At 40.0% G+C, this 18,625-nt stretch overlaps 1 protein-coding gene across 2 annotated transcripts in view; it reads right to left on the bottom strand.

Annotated features, from left to right (window-relative positions):
• TFB1M (transcription factor B1, mitochondrial) overlaps nucleotides 1–2,319 on the bottom strand; it is a 58,831-nt gene extending 56,512 nt beyond the window's left edge. For both annotated transcript variants that reach the window (XR_003427958.1, XM_027082882.1), the window contains exon 1: nucleotides 2,118–2,319. Coding sequence is in view for 1 of the 2 variants with exons in the window: in XM_027082882.1 (XP_026938683.1) it covers nucleotides 2,118–2,250 (133 nt within the window). In the remaining variant the exon portion in view is untranslated. The remainder of the gene's footprint in view (nucleotides 1–2,117) is intronic.
• Between the last annotated feature and the right edge of the window lie 16,306 nt (nucleotides 2,320–18,625).

Raw genomic sequence — 18,625 nt, 5'->3', positions numbered from 1 at the left:
TTTAGCAGTGGAGGTTTTTTAAGCTTTGCAAACGTGCAAGTTGATGTGAGAAAATTCATTTTTTAATTAATCGATCTAAGTAAGCAGACCTTAAGAAATCATGGAAAAGCAGATTACTGAGGATTCACTGCCAGCAACCATCACTTCTAGGAAAACAAACAACAGACTGGTTTTATTGACTGAGATATTAAAATCCAAGCAATTGGGCTTCCTGGGATAGTGGAAATTTAGCCACTGAAAACATACCAGCACTCCATTGCATTGTTCACTGATACCGCACAGTCTCATTTTTGCTTCTATTATTGATAACCAAGCCTTGTAGGCTTAGAGGCAAAAACAGGCTCTCAACCATCCAAAAATAGTTTTCTCTTTAATGGGTGCCAGGAGAAAACTTGCACCCACTGACCACCTATTTATTACAGGTGCTTTACATGCTTTCTCACAGCAAATCCTTACAGCACATTAACTAAGAGCTACTATCCCAGTTTAACTTCTCTAGACTTCCTGGTTTCCTTGTTTATTATTTTATTTGGGTGAGGTCACCTAGAAAGCAAATGCAAGAGAAGGGACTCCAGCTCAGGTGTAAATCCTAAAGCCAATCCTTCCTCCACTAAAGACCAACGCCTCTCGGAGGGAACAGAGTCTGCATTAAGCACAGGTATCGTGAATTTAATATTCTCATTTCTTTAATGGAGAGCTATCACAGTAGGTAGGACAGTCGTTCCACCTTCAACTTTTCAGAAACATTCAAATACAAATGACTATCAAAGAGGCACTGTCAATTCACTACGCTTGGGTTTCCATCTTGCTCTGCTCACACCTGAACTTCTCACCTCACACAAGTACCTTAATTTCCCTTCACTTTGGTTCCTATAGAAGAGGGAATAATAGTACCTAAATTCCAGAATTCATTCCTAAAGGTGAATAAAGACTCACATGAAAAAATGTACATGAAGGATTCTTTTGGAAATTTAAAGACCTGTATTTTCAGTCCTGAAAACGGTGCTCTATACCTAGAATGTGGCTAATGACTAGTAGAAAAGGTTGGTCCTGGTTTACCACCAGAAGCAAAGAATCTGAGAGGTGGGTAACCTTTTAAAGCTCTTATAGTAGAGCTCTCCTCGAATTAAGACGAGAAAACTGAAACCACGTTAAGCTATTTTTACCCAGTTATACTGCTACTGGCCTGTCCACACTGCTATTCTACGTCCAAAAGATAAATCATCCTATCCATGCTTTGTGGACTGTACTTCATTTAAAAGATGAACTTTCGGGGTGTGATCTACTGATCCTTTCAGTTTCTGAAGAGGGGCCAAACAGAATGAAATATCAAAACCTCAGAAACGTTAAGTACTCCAACCGTGAACTAGTGGACACATTTGATATACATCGTATTATTGAAGTCTCAGCTTTTAGAACGACCAACACTCAGAAACGGTGGTAGAGGTTAAACGAATATACACGTTTGTCAAAATGTATCACACTGCGCGCTTCAAACAGGTGAATTTTATTGTACTTTAAATGTTACTTCAGGAGTGGGAATGTAAACTGACTAAAATGTAAGCTCCTTGGGGACAGGCTTCGCCTTGCTCACTCTCATATCCCATCTTCAGTTCTAGCACATAGGGGCTGGTTTAATCTAAAATCCTCGAGGATTAGACTCAACAGGTAAAAGTTTAAATAACGAATCCCATGAAACTGACACTCTTCCGACACTGTTACTGATAAAATCCCTGCTCTAATTTAACTGCATAAAAAGCCAACCTAGTCAACACGTGCAGTGTATTTCGTATTGTTAAGACACCGAGACTCGAATTCCAAAACCGCCTTTCAGGAAACGCGAACCCTTCTACGCCTAGTGTTTGCTCGGCGTCCGCACAACCTGCCTTCAAGAGCCCACGGCAAACACTCCTAAGCAAACAACGCATTCCACCTCCCTGGGCGGCGGGACTCCGGAGTTCTTTCAGTTCAAAGCGGCAGAAGGGCCTGACTTAAGTCCATTACACGCCTGTGCCTGACCCCCGTCACCCGCCCGCAGGGTCCGCGCGACCCGCCCCCAACCCACGCCCCAGGGACGCGGGGGGAAGACATCCGGGGAGCACTGATAAGCCATCCACCTGTCAGCCTCAAGTCCAAGAGAAAATTCTGGGATAGCTGCTTCACGGCTTGCAGTCTAAACAACTTAATGATTTCTCGAATCGTGGGTAACGGCGGGAGACGGAAAGTGCCGAGCGTCCTGGACGCGGCCATGAGCCCCGACGCCGCCGCACAGGTCTCACGTAGGTCCTTCCCCGCGGTTCCTTAAGTGAAGGTGGGAGAAGAGCCGGGTAGAACTATGGCCCGCCTCCGGGCCTGCCTTATTGGTCAGACGTACCCCGCCGGAAGCGATGGGACGCGAACAGGAAGTCCAGGCGAACACATGGCGCATGCTCCCCGTCCGGTTAAGCGCGGTGAGGTCTGGGTACACGCTGGTTTCCGCACGTGAGGGCGGGGGAGGCGTCTACGGCGCCGGGCCTCTAGTGGTTGGGCGGTGGCCGGAGCGGCCCGGGGCGGGGGCGGGGCGAGGCGGGGCCTGGGCAGGAACGGGGAGGGTCGGATCCAGGGATTGGTGGATGAAGTTCTCCAGGTGGATGGGCGTACCTACAGCCTCTCTGTGGGGGGTCGCGGGTGATTAGAGGCAAGACTGTTGATTGCTAATAAGTCTCTTATGGTTAGGTGTTTTTAGAACCTCAGCACTGCAGGTGCGGGGTAGCAGGTTTCTAACTTCTCTTGGCCTTATTGTTACTATTTTTCTTTTAATCTGTTAAGTGAACATAATATCTGCTTTAATTGTGGCGCTGAGAGAGGTCACCTGGCGTGTAGATCCAGAACGTAGAGCAGTGCATGCTGTGTGGTAAAGCCGCAGTCAAAGATGGCAGTTACTGCTATAATTATCTGGCAGGTGAATGCGGCCCAGAGGAGTTAAACAACGTCAGCACAGCTTGTTCGTGAGAGAGCCAGAGTAGAACCCAACTCCTGTCCCTTCAAAATGTCATCAATTAGAAAAACCGCTTTGTTTAGTACTTTAGGCTGTAGGAAGTGTTTTCGTGTATATAAAATACTTGTTTTTGAACCTTTCACTAACACTGTTGTGAAATAAATAGGGTAAATATTACTAGCCTCCGTTTAGAGCGGAGGAAACAAAAAGAGAGGTGAGATACCGTAATGAAACTCACAAAGCTAGAAAACTGTAGAACCCAGATCCAATCTAAGTTTCCTGACGCGTGTGGTGGCTGCTCTTTCTGCTAATCTGCCTACGAATTGAGTATTGTTTGTCGCCTCTTGCATAGCTCCCCAGACTTTTCTTATTGCCCCTTCATCCTGCAAGCCTCTCTTTGTAGCAACTGGAAAACGAAGGATGAAAGGGAAGGAAAATTAAACATGATAATACTGATAATAGCTAACATTCACTGAGCTTTTCCAAAGTATCAGGCTTCACAGCCGAGTGCTTTAGGACCATCATCTCCTTAATTGTTACAAAAGATTAAGTCTTAGAGAGGTTCAGCAATTTGCCCTAGGCTGCCCAGATAAAAAGTGGTAGAGTCAGGATTTAAATTCACAATTCTGTGTCCAGAGCCTGCTTTTTAAGCAGTGCAGTGGAGAGGTCATATGACTTGCCTAGGATGGAAAACAACAAAGCAAAGAAAGATATTAAAAATCTCTCTGATAGATGGGAGAATTTAGCTTTTCTAACCCTGTTTTTTTGTGAATTGCTCATTGGTCACAAGTGAATGATAAAATTTTATATTTCTCAGAATAGTAAATTTAAAATAAATCTAATGGAAAGCCAAGTAACTGTGGGTATGATTTGGAAATGAGGAGTCCATTGAAATCCCAACGGAAAACCCAGCCACCTGCTGTTATAGCTATATTAAAAGGAACTGTAAGATAATCTGATCTGATCTACCTCCTAGCTTTAGAAAATTGGGAAGTGACTCCCATAAAGGTGAGGTGATTTGCCCAAGGTGGCATAGAAATGTAGGCTGAAAGTCTAGACCCTTGATTCAGAGCCCTTACTTTCCACAGTAAGGGCTGGGAAGGTATTCATTCACAGTTATATTCAGTTTCATTTATTCCTCACAACAGTCCTATGTGGATGAGATTATTATCCTTATTTCTGTGAAGAAATAGAGGGAGATGAGGTCATTTGACTTAGAGAGAAGACTTAACCTGAGTTCTTTCTTTTCTGAGTTCTGATCTTGTCCACACCCCTCAAGTATTAAATTATTTTAAAGTTAATTATTTAATTAATGTATGTTAATTTTAAAATAATCTTATTTTAAATATATAGAATATGAATATAAACTTAAGTTTATAGTTTTCATATGACTAACTAAAACACAATTACAGTGAATACATATTTAAAGCTACAAAAGCAGTACAGATGATGCATGATGTTAAATCACTGCTCTTGATGCAGACTGGCAGGATTCTGTTTTTTTAAGTTCAGCTTTGCCAAATGCTATAGTGTACCACGTAATGATGGAATTTTCTCATCAGTTTTCTGGATCCAAACTACCACTAAATCTTCGTTCAGAAGTTTTGCCATTGTCGCTTGCCTTTATCTTGGAGGAATATGAAAGCTACATGTTAAGTCAGCTTGTGTCTGTTTTCATTAGCTTCGAAACAAATGAAGTCCAATTACTTGGCACTAATGCTATCATGAGTACACATGTTGCATGGCAGTTAGAAGGAGGGTATTCAGATGATCCAGAATGTGCTCACGTGAACTTTTTAAAAGATTAACATTAGCATAAAAACAAAACAAAAATTTAAACGGCAGAAACAAATTTACATGGAGAATTGGTGGATTCCGAAGAATTTGTTTCCACATCTAAATATGAGAATTATTGTCTTATGCCATGCTGTCTTAATAATCAATATTTGAGAGGTGATGACCTTTTATTCCCCAAACAGTTACTTCAGTTAATTCTCATTTCAATTCCGTGGTGGAGGTTTATAAAGATATTCAGTGTGCCCTGCTATGCTGCCAGCAAGGGCACAGCTCAAACTCCAATCTTCTGACTCGGCTAGGCTCTTTTACCTCTGGTGTGTATTAAATAGTTGCTGAACTGAATTTAAAAATTCCACCTTAAGAGAATCTTCCAAGTTTCTAATAGTTCTTGAGATCTAATTTTTATCATCATAAATATCTCATCCTCAGTCTTTTAGTTTTCAGAAAATTTTGCATAACTTCCTGCAAAGCCTATGAAATCAGCAGAGGGTGTTTTAGTAGTGTATTTCACATATTATTGCAAACAGTTTTACCCCTTAAAAGAGACGTATGCAGTTTCATGAGTTTTGAAGCTTTGAAGTATCTGCTTCATCTAGATACAAATTTTAATATGCTAAAATATTATAATTAATACAGAAATTCCTAGCCCCACCTATCAGTGCAGATGAAGAACTGCAAGTGATTTCTACTAAACTATAGTACAGAATTCTAATCCTCATAAATCCCAGAATGGTTATATGGGAAAATTACTTATCATTTTAGTATTATTTTAATGAAAATGCATAGGTGACTTTGTTTGGTATAAGTAACTTAGTGTCTATTCACAGAAAAAGTGCTAATTCTAAAAGGTTGTCATTTTACAGTTCCCTGAAAGAGACTTGAAAGCCACAAAAAGCAGTATGTTTCTGCCATGTGGGAATTTTCAGGGAAAATTAAATGTGGCCAGGAATTGCCAAACTGAAGTTTTTAAAATGACTATTATGGTATGTAGAGTGCCCTTTTCTGATAGTATTTTATAATTCCATGTAATATGACTCCATGCTCTAGAGAAATGTTGAGATACATGTTGCACTATTTAGTTTTTTTTTTTTAATGACTGTTTGTCATTTAACAGTCATTAAACATTGATTGTTTGATGCCCACTGTTCACAGCAGCGGGCTGCCTATTCCTCCAGCTGAGAAGGGATTGGGGAAAACAGAAGGAAGAAGGATGGAGGGGCTTGGTCAGAGGAGGAGGGCCAGAGCAGCTCTGTTGGAACCCTGTCCTTTCCCTTGTGGCCCACCCGGAGCCCAGTGCCTTCAGACTGCCGTTGAATTTACCATACTCCTCTGTCATACTATACTTCCCCTCTCCTAAACTGTCCAATCGTCGATTGTTTGGGTGAGCCCCATGTAACCCCAAGGGCCTTTAATTTAGCCTATTCAATACTTCTGTTGTTCTTTTGTGAGGGCAAGGAAGGGTGAGTGGTTCTAATTAGGCAGAAAGGTTTAGGTAACAGTTATATTAAACCAAATCGAGTGGCAGTGCAAAACAAAGTATTAAATTATCATTACAAAATGTGAAATCATGTTTTGAAATGTATACACATAGTATTGTGACTGAAATCCTGTAATTGTAGACTATATAAAAAACAGTTTGCTCATGAGACTTGCACATGGGAGAGACAGTGGGGAGGGAAATGAGAGTGCTGGCTTAGGGCTGTAATAACTGTAATCATTAATTTATATTGTATTGTGTTCATTATATTACACAGTGTCATTATATTAACCATATCATATTTTATCACATTGTACCATATCATACTATAATTTATATATTACATTTTGAGTTAATAAGCTTTTGTGGTTTCACTCAGGAATCCAATCATGACTTAAACTATTATTTCTATTAAAAATGCCTCCCAAATTCCAGTGAATTTACAAATAATCTGCCACAAATAATCAACCTGAACTCTGGTAACCGTTTCTGTCATTCTTATTCTCTTATGCTGAAATCTGCAGCCACTCCATATCCCTTTTATATACTTTTCAAACTTTTTAGACTGTGATCCACAGTAAAAAAATGCCTTTTACATTGTAACCCTGTACACACATACTGTCACACGCAGACGGTTCATAGAACACTTAACCTAACTACGTGTGATCCGATCTATTTCCTAGTCTATTCTTTTTTAATCATTTATCTTTTTTTTCTAAAAAAATGATTGTTACAATATATTAGTTTCTACTGCTCAATGATGGATTCTGACCTGCAGTTTGTAACACACTGTCTTATTTTCTTATTGTCCCCTAAGCCTAAGAAGTGTATCAGGGTCTACTCTTCCAAGGTCTCTGTCAGTTTTCCTTCATTCCCCTGTGATGACTAACTCATGTGACATTTTTCTTTCTTTCTAAGTTTTGGAAATGCCAGCAGCGTAGGTCACTATCACGTACAGTAGGTGGGTAATTCTTTTCTTGAATAAATGTATAGAGTCCCAACTTAATTTATTGTAAAATATAATGATTCGTGTCATAACAGAAAGATCATATACTGTTTTCTCACTCTCTTAAACGAATTGATTTTGGGACGTCTCATGATACATTTCCATTCTTGTATATTAAGTGGAAGACAGAGCATTTTGCTTCTTTTCTGTTGCAGGATTAAGGTCTCGTATATCATGTTCACTGTTAGAAGGAGCCTTGGGAAGATAATGGAAGCTTATACAACTTGGGAGGCTTTCTTTAAGAAAAAGAATAAAAAATGATGAATATAAAATTAGATATGAGAGTCATTATTTATTTGGAATAATGAAAGAAATTACAAGCATGACAAATAGCACACACATCACAACATCTGAAAAGTAATGTAATGTTTTTACGAATTAACTCCTTTCAAATTGCTTTCCTAATTTTTCCCTGACATTTTTGGAAGCAAATTCTTTGGTGGTTTTTTCATATGAGGAGGTTTTGAGAATATCTTCCATAGAGAGAATAGAAAGATAATTTAGTGTTTCCTCCACTCTGATTGATTAAAACTTGGTTTTTATTTTTGATAGTTTAGAGACATTTATTGCAGCTTCAAACTCATTATTGGCAATGTCACGTAAATAGGATTGTTGTCAAATTTGGAAAATCTCTTTTAAGCTTTTTGCGTATATGATCTGTATATTTATAGGCCATTTCAAGTTTTTTTGTGCCGTGTCTAATTTTAAATACTTTGAATTGATGACACTCGTTAACAAATTTGTCATAGGCATCCTCATTGTAATGACGTATCATGAGTTTGTATTAGAGTCACTGATGTCAGTATTTGGTGTCAAATAATCAAGATATTTAATTTTTTCCAATGTATTCATATGATTCACTTCTCTTTATTAATTGGGTTATCAAATAGTCCATAAACCTATTCCTTACTTCTACTCAATTTATTTATTCCTCTTAATAAATTACTGTATTTGATATGATGAATTTTTTGGTTGCAATTCACTTCTTGATATAAGAATAATTTCTATTGACTTTATTGCTCTATTTATCACTCTATTGCTTTTGTTTCTTACTCACTATTTTTTAATCTAAATTTTCTTTCAGCTCTTTAAATACACAAGTTTAAAGATAACAGAAAGCATACTCCATATTCACACAAATCAGGAGTCTATAATTTTGCATTTGTTTTACTGAAATGTTCTAAAACATCTTTCCAAAGTTCAATTAAAATATGTATTCCTAACTCACCTTCCACTTTCGCCAGACTCCCAAAGTGGTCTTGGCCACCAGAATATCACCTGGACAGAGACAATGGTCTTAACTGTGGTTTAAATGCCTTACGTTTGCAAATTTTACAAAAACGCACAACCATGTGAGTGTATTTCCAGGGACCCTCCCAGGGCCTTGCAAGAGGTTTTTTCAAGTCGAGGCCTGTCGCTTCAACTTCCCGAGCTTCACGGCTCATCTGCCATGTGCAGGAACAAGGGCCAGGCTGAAGGACCTCTGGGAGACACTGTTATTAGAGGACCAGTCCTGCCACCAAGGCAGAACCAGGGCTTCTTTACAGCATGAATATCGTAGCTTGTAGCACCTCAAAATCAGATCCTGAGGCAAAGATGTGGATGCATGCAGTTTATATGGGAGGTAATTCCAGGAAGGACAGAGGAGGAAATGGGAAAGGGAGAAAAGTTAATTAAATGTGGTTAAAGAGTAGTTTAATGCTAGGGCTCTAGGACAACTAAGCCTCAATCTCGCGGAGGACACGTTGAAAAACTTTGTGAAGCCTAGCTCATAGTTTTCCCACTAGAAGCTGGGGAAGCTGCCCCAAGCCCTCAAAATGGAGGACAGCAGTGGAGGCGGGAAGCTGTCAGTCCGCCTGGCATCACAGCTGCAGGTAAACTTAGGAGGATACAGGGACACGGGGTGGGGCAGGAACTCACAGCACCTGCTGCGCTGTGCAAACCCTATTCCCCCTGAGAACTTAGGAACTCAGAGTTTTTCAGAGTGATAAGGAATCTTCAGTGTTGTGGACCTTTCTTATTTTATTACAACGACTTTGAAGTTAGAGGGAAGGGAGTCCAAAGACAATGAGGACGCATCCCAACTTGCCAAAGAAAGTTCTCTAATGCCTGCAATCAAACCGTAGAATCAAGACGTTCTGAGCTAGAGATAAGTATTTATTTTCCTTAAGCCAAAAAAATACACTTCGAGGGCTTCCCTGGTGGCGCAGTGGTAGAGAGTCCGCCTGCCGATGCAGGGGACACGGGTTCGTGCCCCGGTCCGGGAAGATCCCACGTGCCGCGGAGCGGCTGGGCCCGTGAGCCATGGCCGCTGAGCCTGCGCGTCCGGAGCCTGTGCTCTGCAGTGGGAGAGGCCACAACAGTGAGAGGCCCGCGTACCGCAAAAAAAAAAAAAAAAAAAAAAAAAAGAATACACTTGGAATTTCTAATTCCCTTCACTGAAATTCACCACCTCCTAAATATCATATAAACAAAAGTGGTGAAATATTTTAATACCTGTCCACAAGGAACAGTTCGTTCATGAGAATGAAGTTTGCCTTTCAAAGGGCTCCTCTGATGTGGACTTATTTTGAAGAAGGGAAAAATTGACCACTTCATTCTCAGATACTGTTGTCACCTATTAAGACTAGAGTTATGATAAATCAAGGCGTCAAACGAAAACATTTTTACATGGGGCTGGTCTTGTAGGAGAATGAATGCCAGGCTAAGTTAATAAAGCTGGGTTCTTGTCCAAATTTGAGCAGCTCTGTGATCCTTGAGAAGCCATTTCCCTACTCTGTGCCTCAGTTTCCCCATCTGTAGGATAGAGGGTTGGATTGGTTGACCCTGAAGTTCAATCCCAGGTGTGAGGCACTGTTGTTGAAAAAATGAAGAGTGTAGCATGTCATGAGGCATTGTGGGCTTGATCAAAGAAATTCACCTTTCTGACCTTCGATTTTCTCATCTGAAGAATGAAGCGGCTGGGTTAGCTATCTTTAGGGACATTTCTGTTCTATATAATCCAATGAAATAAAAATGTGCGTGTGTGGGGGGAAATCTGGAAGGATGCACAGAGGGAAGCCCAGCCTGGCCACTTGGTGGTGATCTTGTTCTACATTAAGAAAGATTTTCTAGCTTTTTCCAATAGTGCTGAAGTTTGAGTTAACTAAGCATAGTGAAGATAGATTTTCCAAAGGATACTGAAATAAAATCAGGTCGGCAAAACCTCCCAGAATTATGGGGGAATGACAATAAACAGCAATGCCAAATAAGAGACATAAAATCTCTATAGTCAAGGCAGTAAAACATAGAGGGGGACGTGAGAGTTGTGTTTTGGGTATTATTTAAAGGAATAGAGGGAGAGGAGTACACTGTACATTTATATAGTTTTTGAAAAACATGGTTTAAAAATTAACCCTAACATTTCAAGATTTAACTTGTAAAATAACCGAATACCTTAAAACTGCGTTGCAGCATAAAAGCCTAAACCACAAAACCTAAACCAAATCAATGAACGCGATATTTCTTCGGTCTGAATCTAAAGGAAACACATAAGGGAATTGTAATTTTGTTCCAATATTTTAATATTAAATAAAAGGAACCAATCTACAAGTTTTGAGCTTTTCCCCATTTTATAGGAGAGTGTGTCTCTATCAGGCCACCTAGCTTACCTTTAAAACCTTGGGATGATTGCTTCTGGAGTAAATGAACTGCACTGGTATCTGCAGGGCTTCGAGTCGAGGTCCGTTTCTGTGGAGATAAACGAGCATCAGTAGGAACGCAGGGGTGGATAAAGCCTTTCTGATTGCAGCGCTGCCCACCTCTATCTCTAGAAAAGGTTATATTCAAAAGAAAAACAATCTCCCCAGTAAAGCACCAGTGAAGATGGAGGGGCTTGTGGAAAAGGGCAACGATGGAGAAACTTGACTCTTGCATGAATCCTTCACCCTCCCAAATATTGCACATGGCATCTCGTATTCAATGCGATAAGCTGAGAGACGGTGGGAGGAGACACAGGCCCTGGCCTGCCATTTGCCACCACTGACTCCTCTGCTCATCTTCCCCTCTGGTTTTCTTTCTTATCCTCCCTCTGAGGTGGACACAGGTTTCCTCTGAAGGCCGAAGCGTGGGCCTTGTGGCTCTGGTTGCCATGGCTGCTTCTTTTCTCCCCTTTCCTTTGATACATTAGCTATTAGCTTACATAATCCTCTCACAGGAGGATGTCCCTATTCAAAAGAAAAAGAAAGTTAGAGCGCTAAGTAACCTTTAACAATGAATAGCATTCATTATGCATTTGCTTAATGATACAAAGGCTTTGTTTGCTCTGTTTCAGGTGATAACAGCAGATCAAAGGCACCGGACCAGAATGCACTTTCGAAGAGCCAGCAGAGACTGTATGGAAATAATGCTTAGCATTTATGTCGCACTTTATACTCTCAAAGGAGTCTGCAATTATTAATTAATTATCCCACACAATAGCTCTAGGAGGAAGGTCAGTGTCATTAGCTCTATTTTACAGACGAAGAATCAGATAGCAGTTAAGTGATTTCCCCCCAACATTTAAAGATCTCCTGTCAAAGCAGATCCGAGGGTAGGGGCTGCAAGTAAGTTATGAAGTGGCTGAAGGCTAAACAGACCAGAGCTGCCCCTGATGGAGGTTTTACTTCCTTTGATCTATCTTCTGAAAACCCTCTGAACAGATTGATGTTCTGGACTTGTGGACTGCCTCCCCACGGTTCCTCTTGCGTACTTGTCTTTTCTACATCTCTGCTGTTTTGTATGTAATTTCGTTCCCCTTTCTTTCATTCATTCATGAACCTTAATTGGGTACTTAATGTAGTTGAGATGGGCAGGAAGAATGGAAATGAACAACTGACTCTTCAAATGGTCCCTATCTTCCTGCACACACAGTTAGCAGACATTTGGTTCTGCCCCAAATGGCCATGGAGACAAAAGGTCCTTGAAATTTGATCCTGTCTAAAACCTTTGGGCATGGACCAAACATGTTCAAGGATGTTTTGGATAGGAAAAAATTTCAAGGACCTTTGGTATGGACTAAATGTCTTATGGACCAAATGTCTTACAGACATCTTGCACAGGACCAAATGTCCTGCAGGGACACACACACACATCCCCATCCTGGAGGACACTGGAGGAGGGAGTAGAGTCCCCCTTGTGGAGGGAGGAAGGGCAACACTCAGGTGATTCTCCTCAGTAGTAGTAGGCAACCTACTCCACTTGCCAGCTATTCAAGCAGTAGGGCTCCTGAGGGACCCCAGGGGAGAGAGAATGTAGATAAGGTGTCGTGAATGTTGGTTATTTCACACTTTTTGCCTTAGGCTTGGCCTTCTATTGGCTAATCTGATAAACTCAAATTCTGCAGCGTTTTAATTATTTGTGTGAATGTCTTCTTTTTCTTAATAGGACTCCGACCAATTTGAAAATAGAGACTAATTCTTGTAGCCTGTAGCCATTGCAGGAAATAATGGCACGAATAGCTACTGTGTATTGAGTGCTTTGTTCTTTACAATGCTGCTGTCAGGTAAGCCTCACCATGACCTTTGAGGCAGGTATTGTTATTACCCTTTTTTTTTGTTAACAGTTGAGGAAAGAGAGACTAAGAAAGTTTAAGTAATTTGCTCAAAGCCACATGGTTCTTTCAGCCATTTGAAAGGAATTTAATGACCTATGCTTTGTGCTAAGCATAGAGATCCAAGTGGTGAGCAAAACAGACATGGTCACTCCCTATTTTAGCTTATTCTTGTGCTCATAACTTGCTATCTCTGACACTGAGCAAATTATTTAACATTTCTAAGCCTCTCTTTCCTCATGTGTAAAGAGAGAAAAATAACAATATCTTCTCCATCATAGCGTTGGTGGAGGAATCAGGGCTGCTGCTAGCTCACAGGACATCTTGGCCTAAATTAGAGAAAGGTTCCCACTCTCAAGTAAAACATCTTTTTGAAGTTAGTATAGTATATATTTCTCATTAATTACAGTGATACAAACATAAAATAATTCTGAATAAATAATAGAAATCAAATTATTCAACAATATAATACATGATTTGAATTTTTAATCACAATAATTAAAAAATTAAATTTAAAAATACAAGATATGTAACAATCCCAAAAGTTTAATAGCAGTTAATTATGAAATTTCCATAGCAACAAATAAACAAGTGCTCTAATGTAATTAGCAGATCATTACATAGTAATCTCTAATTTATATCAATTTAATCTCACTTTGTATATTATTAATGCTAAATTAATATTAGTTACTACCTAGTTATTTGTATCATAATGAAAGTGCCTATATGTTTAAAATAGGAACTCTACAATCCCACTTGGCACAAAAAACGCATGGCAGAGTATGTGAACTGCAGTGTATTGACGCTGATAGAGATTTTTATAAAATGTTAAGATACTAAGCAGTAATTCAGTGAGGAAAGCAATTTCTTATTTAGAAACATAGGTTACTTTGATTTTGTTAGAGCATCAAGATATTTTAATAATCAAACATATTCTTCTTTCGTAAGTCCAATCAGACAGTGATAATATTCCAATCCTATTGAAAAAAGACATTTTATAGGCATCTGCCACAAAATTGCCTTAATAAATATATAGCTCACTCATCTCTGAAGTTAACAAAGTTATGATAAAAATACAAAAAAATTACAGAATCATAAGATGGCTATGATGTGACAGTCTCCTTAGATTTGCTACTTTTGTGCAGTGTACAACCTAAAGCACGTAGGCAGTGGTTTGGGGCAGGATTACAAGAGATAATTCTAGAAAGTACTTAGCATTCATGGGAACTATCATACACTGAGTGGTCAAGGTTAGTTTTTTATCTTTAGTTATTTAACCTACATAGTATTTGAGGTGCTGCAGGATTAAAATGCTCTTGCCCAAATCTTAGCTCCCTTTTTGATTAGTACTGAATATACATCGTTGGTGTGGATAATGCAGTTTAAAGAGTGATGCTCAACTAAACTGCACAAAGACTTTCTCAGCTGACTCCATCTCCTCCCCTCACCAGCACCGCATTACAGCAGGCATGACTGTAATTATGGGATGTATGGTGCTTTGTTATCAGTGGAAGTTGATTGCTCATTCTCAGATTCACTACAGAGAAAAATTCACATTGTGGTTTGTTTCAATGTTCTGCTTTAGTTCTCCTAATGGCAGCAGACTGGGAAAGGAGCCCCAGTGCTGACTGCTAAAGTATAAATAACTAGTAGCCCAAGTGGGTATGCTATACAGGGATAGTCAAGGGAAAGAAGTGGGAGTCCTTTAATGCTCAGAGGTAACTATATTTAAAGAAAAGGTAAAAATAGAACTTTGTGATGTGATTTAAAATGATTTAGGAGAAAAAAGGAGTCAAAGGTATAGGAGACATTTTCAGATAGAGAAGATTTAGCCAAAATACTTCCATTATGACCAGGAGACTATGAAAACATGAAAAATAACCAGCAGGAAGTGATGTGGGAAAGGTCAGGCACACTGGTTTGGGAAGCAGTGCAGCAGATAAACGTGAAAACGGAAAGCTGAAATTTAAAGTTGAAGGTGTTAAGAATGAGGTGAAAGCAGAGAAGCAAGTGGCCGAAACCAAGAATGACATTTCCACACACCGCGGCGGGTGGGCGTGCATTCGGGACCTTCTGCAAGACGTTGAAAGGAAAGAGAGCTAGTTGAAGGGAGAGAGTTCCTCCACTTTGGTATTGTTTGCTTTATTTTTAGAAAGTTACTTTGTTTTAAAGACCATGTCACAGTATTTTCAAAGGGCTTTGTCTTTCTTTCTTTCTTTTTTTTTTTTTTTTTTTTTGTACGCGGGCCTCTCACTGTTGTGGCCTCTCCCGCTGCGGAGCACAGGCTCCGGATGCGCAGGCTCAGCGGCCATGGTTCACGGGCCCAGCCGCTCCGCGGCACGTGAGATCTTCCCGGACCGCGGCACGAACCCGCGTCCCCTGCATCGGCAGGCGGATTCTCAACCACTGCGCCACCAGGGAAGCCCCCACTTTGTCTTTTTAAAATAATTTTAAGCATTGTTAGTTATATGGGGTTAATTGTTAGTTATATGGGGTTATCCCTCTCTTTAATGAGAAGGGGAGAGAGAGAGAGCGAACAGCAGACACAAAATGAAGCGATAGGAAGAATCTTTCTAGCAAGGTGAGAGGTGATTGCTGTGATAAGTAAGAAAATGCTAGAGAGAAGCAGAGAGAGATGGGGAATAAATGAGAAGCCTAACCTCTGAGGAAGTGAAATCACCAATAATAGGAACATTTTAAAAATTATATATATATGGATTTCCATACTTGTATATCTGTCTGTCTATATTTATAAAATCAAGAATAATTAGGTCAGGTAAGGGCAAACATTTTCCTGCAAAGTAGTAAATATTCTGTCATGTAATAAATATTTTAGGCTTTGTGAGCCATACAGTGTGTGTTTTAACTATTCAACTCCGCCATTGTAGATTTAAAGCAGCCAAGGACAATATGTCAATGGCTGAGGGTGTCTCTGTTCCAATAAAACTTTATTTACAAAAACAGATATCAGACTGGATTTAGCTGGTGGGTTATATTGTGTTGAGCCCTGATCTCAGGAGTCTAATCCCCTCATTTCCAGATGAAAATAGGAGACCCAGAGCATTTCAGGAAGCTACCCCAAGCGTCACAACTCAGTAGTGGGAAGTTCAAATGGAGACTAAGAAGTGTTTAGATATATGCTAATTTTGGAGGGCTCCTAATCTTTTTAAGCAAAACAGTACTCGGTTGCACTGGAATTCGGGCTCTCAGACATGTTTGAATGCTTCAGTCTGAATAATTGAAGCTTCTGAGTAGCCCAGGGGGCTTACTCTTAAAGCAAAAAGTCTTTCCATGTTAATTATTTTGGATAGATCATCTTTCTAAGATCTATTACATATGGCCACACCTTTTTAAACAGCATGTAATTTAACCTTTGTGAAAAAGAAGGTTAAGGTTCACCATTTAAAACCAATTTTAGAGCCAAGAAGCCCATTAGGTACCATCTAACCAAGGGCCCTCAGGAACTACTGGGACTCAGAATCCTGCTTAACCCATGCAGGTCTCTGTTCACTCATTCAGGGGCATCTGCCTCTTCCCAGATGTCAGTTGGTCAACAGGTCTCTGACTATGAGAATGCCTGGGTCCAGCAGCATCCCATTCGCCACTTGCTGTCGATAACCAAGATGATCAGATGATGAACTGGTCAGAACTGGGGCTCCTATGAGACTCTCTGTTCTTCCTTTCTTTTTTCTGAAGATTTCCCCTAGCTGCCAGCCTAGCAGAAATTAGAAGCCTCATTCCTGGGTTTAGTATTAGTGCTCTAAATCTGATATTTGGTCCTCAGGTCCCTAGCCCTGGTGAATGCCCCAGGAGCTGCTGCTTCCCGATAAGCTCCGGCTTACACGCCCGGTCCATGTCCCTAAATGTTAAGCTCTGTTCCTCTGTGTTGGGATTGGGGACTGCTTTTGAATTTTACCTCTATTGTCTCAGACTTACCTTCTTGACTTTTGCTGTCTTTTTCTCCATCATTTCTTCTCCCTCCTGACCAATCCCCATAGCCCAAACACAGAGTAGTTACTCACTGGAAATACTGGGGAACAAAGCCCTGACATGAAGACTCTTCCATTGCCTGACTCAGAGTCTGGGCACTCTGTTTGATCTGGGGACTGATCTGACATTTGAATCGGACATTAGCCACAAGTTCATTAAGTGCCCTGGTGACCATGATTTGGACCATTGGCCTAATTCGTCTGTGTTAGACTCCCGGTCCAAACCTGCCCTTCTAGGCTGACTCTGTACCCCTCACCTGTCAGCTACAGGTAGCATCTTGCCTCACAGGGGAGGCATGTCAGCTACTACAGGAGCAAATAAGCTCTGAGAAAAGGACATGGCTTTGAGCCACCATATTTCTAGGGTGACTGTATGTTCCAGTTTGCCTGGGATCGTCCCAGTTTATGTTTGTTGTTCTGGCGTCATTATTAATAGGGCCTCAATCAATGTCCTGATTTGGAGGAAATCTTGTATGGTAACCCTCTATTTCTCATCTGAAAAATGGGGATAATATTGCCAACCCTTTCCTTCTTACAATGTTGTTAAGAATAACCAAATGAGACTATATTTATGAAGGTGTTTCAAAATGATTTAAAGAAAACCCGCTGTGGCAACATGAGGTCGTGGTATTTTTTGTTATCATCTGTTTTGGCTCTCATAGACTTATTAGTTCAATTTCATTTTCTTGGATATGTTTTAGATTGTTGAGGTCATGAAACAAGTTATCTCTAGTTAGAGAGGTTTTGTTATATATATGGTTCCATTAGCAGTAAAAAAAAACCCTCACTTTTTCAAGTTTACACTTCATTTAAAAATACAATTGATTTTTACAAAATAGAAACATGCCAGTGCTATAATTTTTTCCCCCCACTATTCATGTTGGACTTCTAACTGATAAAAAAGGTATACAAATAGAATTTCAAGCAAAGGATAAGCCATGAAGCACCATTACTGCAATAACACAAGTAAGGAAAAAAACCCCGACAGAATACTTAATGCTGGGTGTACAGTGTATGTGTGTGTATCTTTGGTTCAACTTAAGGCATATAAACTTGATAAGTCTGCATTTGTCTGCACCTATTAACACTGAAATGGACAAGTATTCTAAGCAAGAAAGGACAAAATTTGGTGTTAGGTCACCAATAAAATGATGAATCAGATCCTAAATACCTGAGAGTTGACTGACTGTCTTTTAAACAGTGACATTACTTCTTTTAGGCAAAACAGACAAACAGTCTGACAATCCCACCTGTAATTAAACTCTGGTCTGATTATGCTGCTCTAAGTGTGGTCTCTGGTATAATAATGCTCTTTCTCAAATGGGATTGCTCTTCCATTGCTCTTTATTCCTGAATGACCTGATCTTTCCTCAATAGGGAGAAAATGTGCTTACTTAAATGAAATAATTCTTTCTTTCAGGGTCTGACAGTGTCATTCGGTGAGTTATCTATTTTCAGGCTTCTGATGATACCTCCAGGCAATGAAGGAGTTAATCTTCCTCAAATGGACACTGTGGGTTCCTTAAAAGGGTGGAAAGCATTTGTGGATTTCACAGAAGGATTCTTGGTGGCTCCATTAGAGTTGCTTGTCCTGACTCTTCATTGTAATTTTGTTTTAAAGTGGAGAAATATCGCCCTCTGAAGTTGAAAACTGGTCACCTATATGTTCTGTTTGACCTATAGCATTAAAACTTTTTTTAAATATGAAATTTCATACAGAAATATAGAATTCTGGCTTCTCAAAAAAAAAAAAAAAGGAATATTTCATGTCAACAAGTTGGCTGGAAACTGAGTAATAAGAGGCTGTCCT

This window comes from Aethalodelphis obliquidens, unplaced genomic scaffold, assembly GCF_003676395.1.
Source record: "Aethalodelphis obliquidens isolate GAN/ISIS:26980383/991018 unplaced genomic scaffold, ASM367639v1 scaffold3, whole genome shotgun sequence".
NCBI classification, from domain to species: Eukaryota; Metazoa; Chordata; class Mammalia; order Artiodactyla; family Delphinidae; genus Aethalodelphis; species Aethalodelphis obliquidens.
The sequence above is the reverse complement of the archived record's forward strand: the minus strand, read 5'-3'. Positions and strand labels throughout refer to the sequence as shown.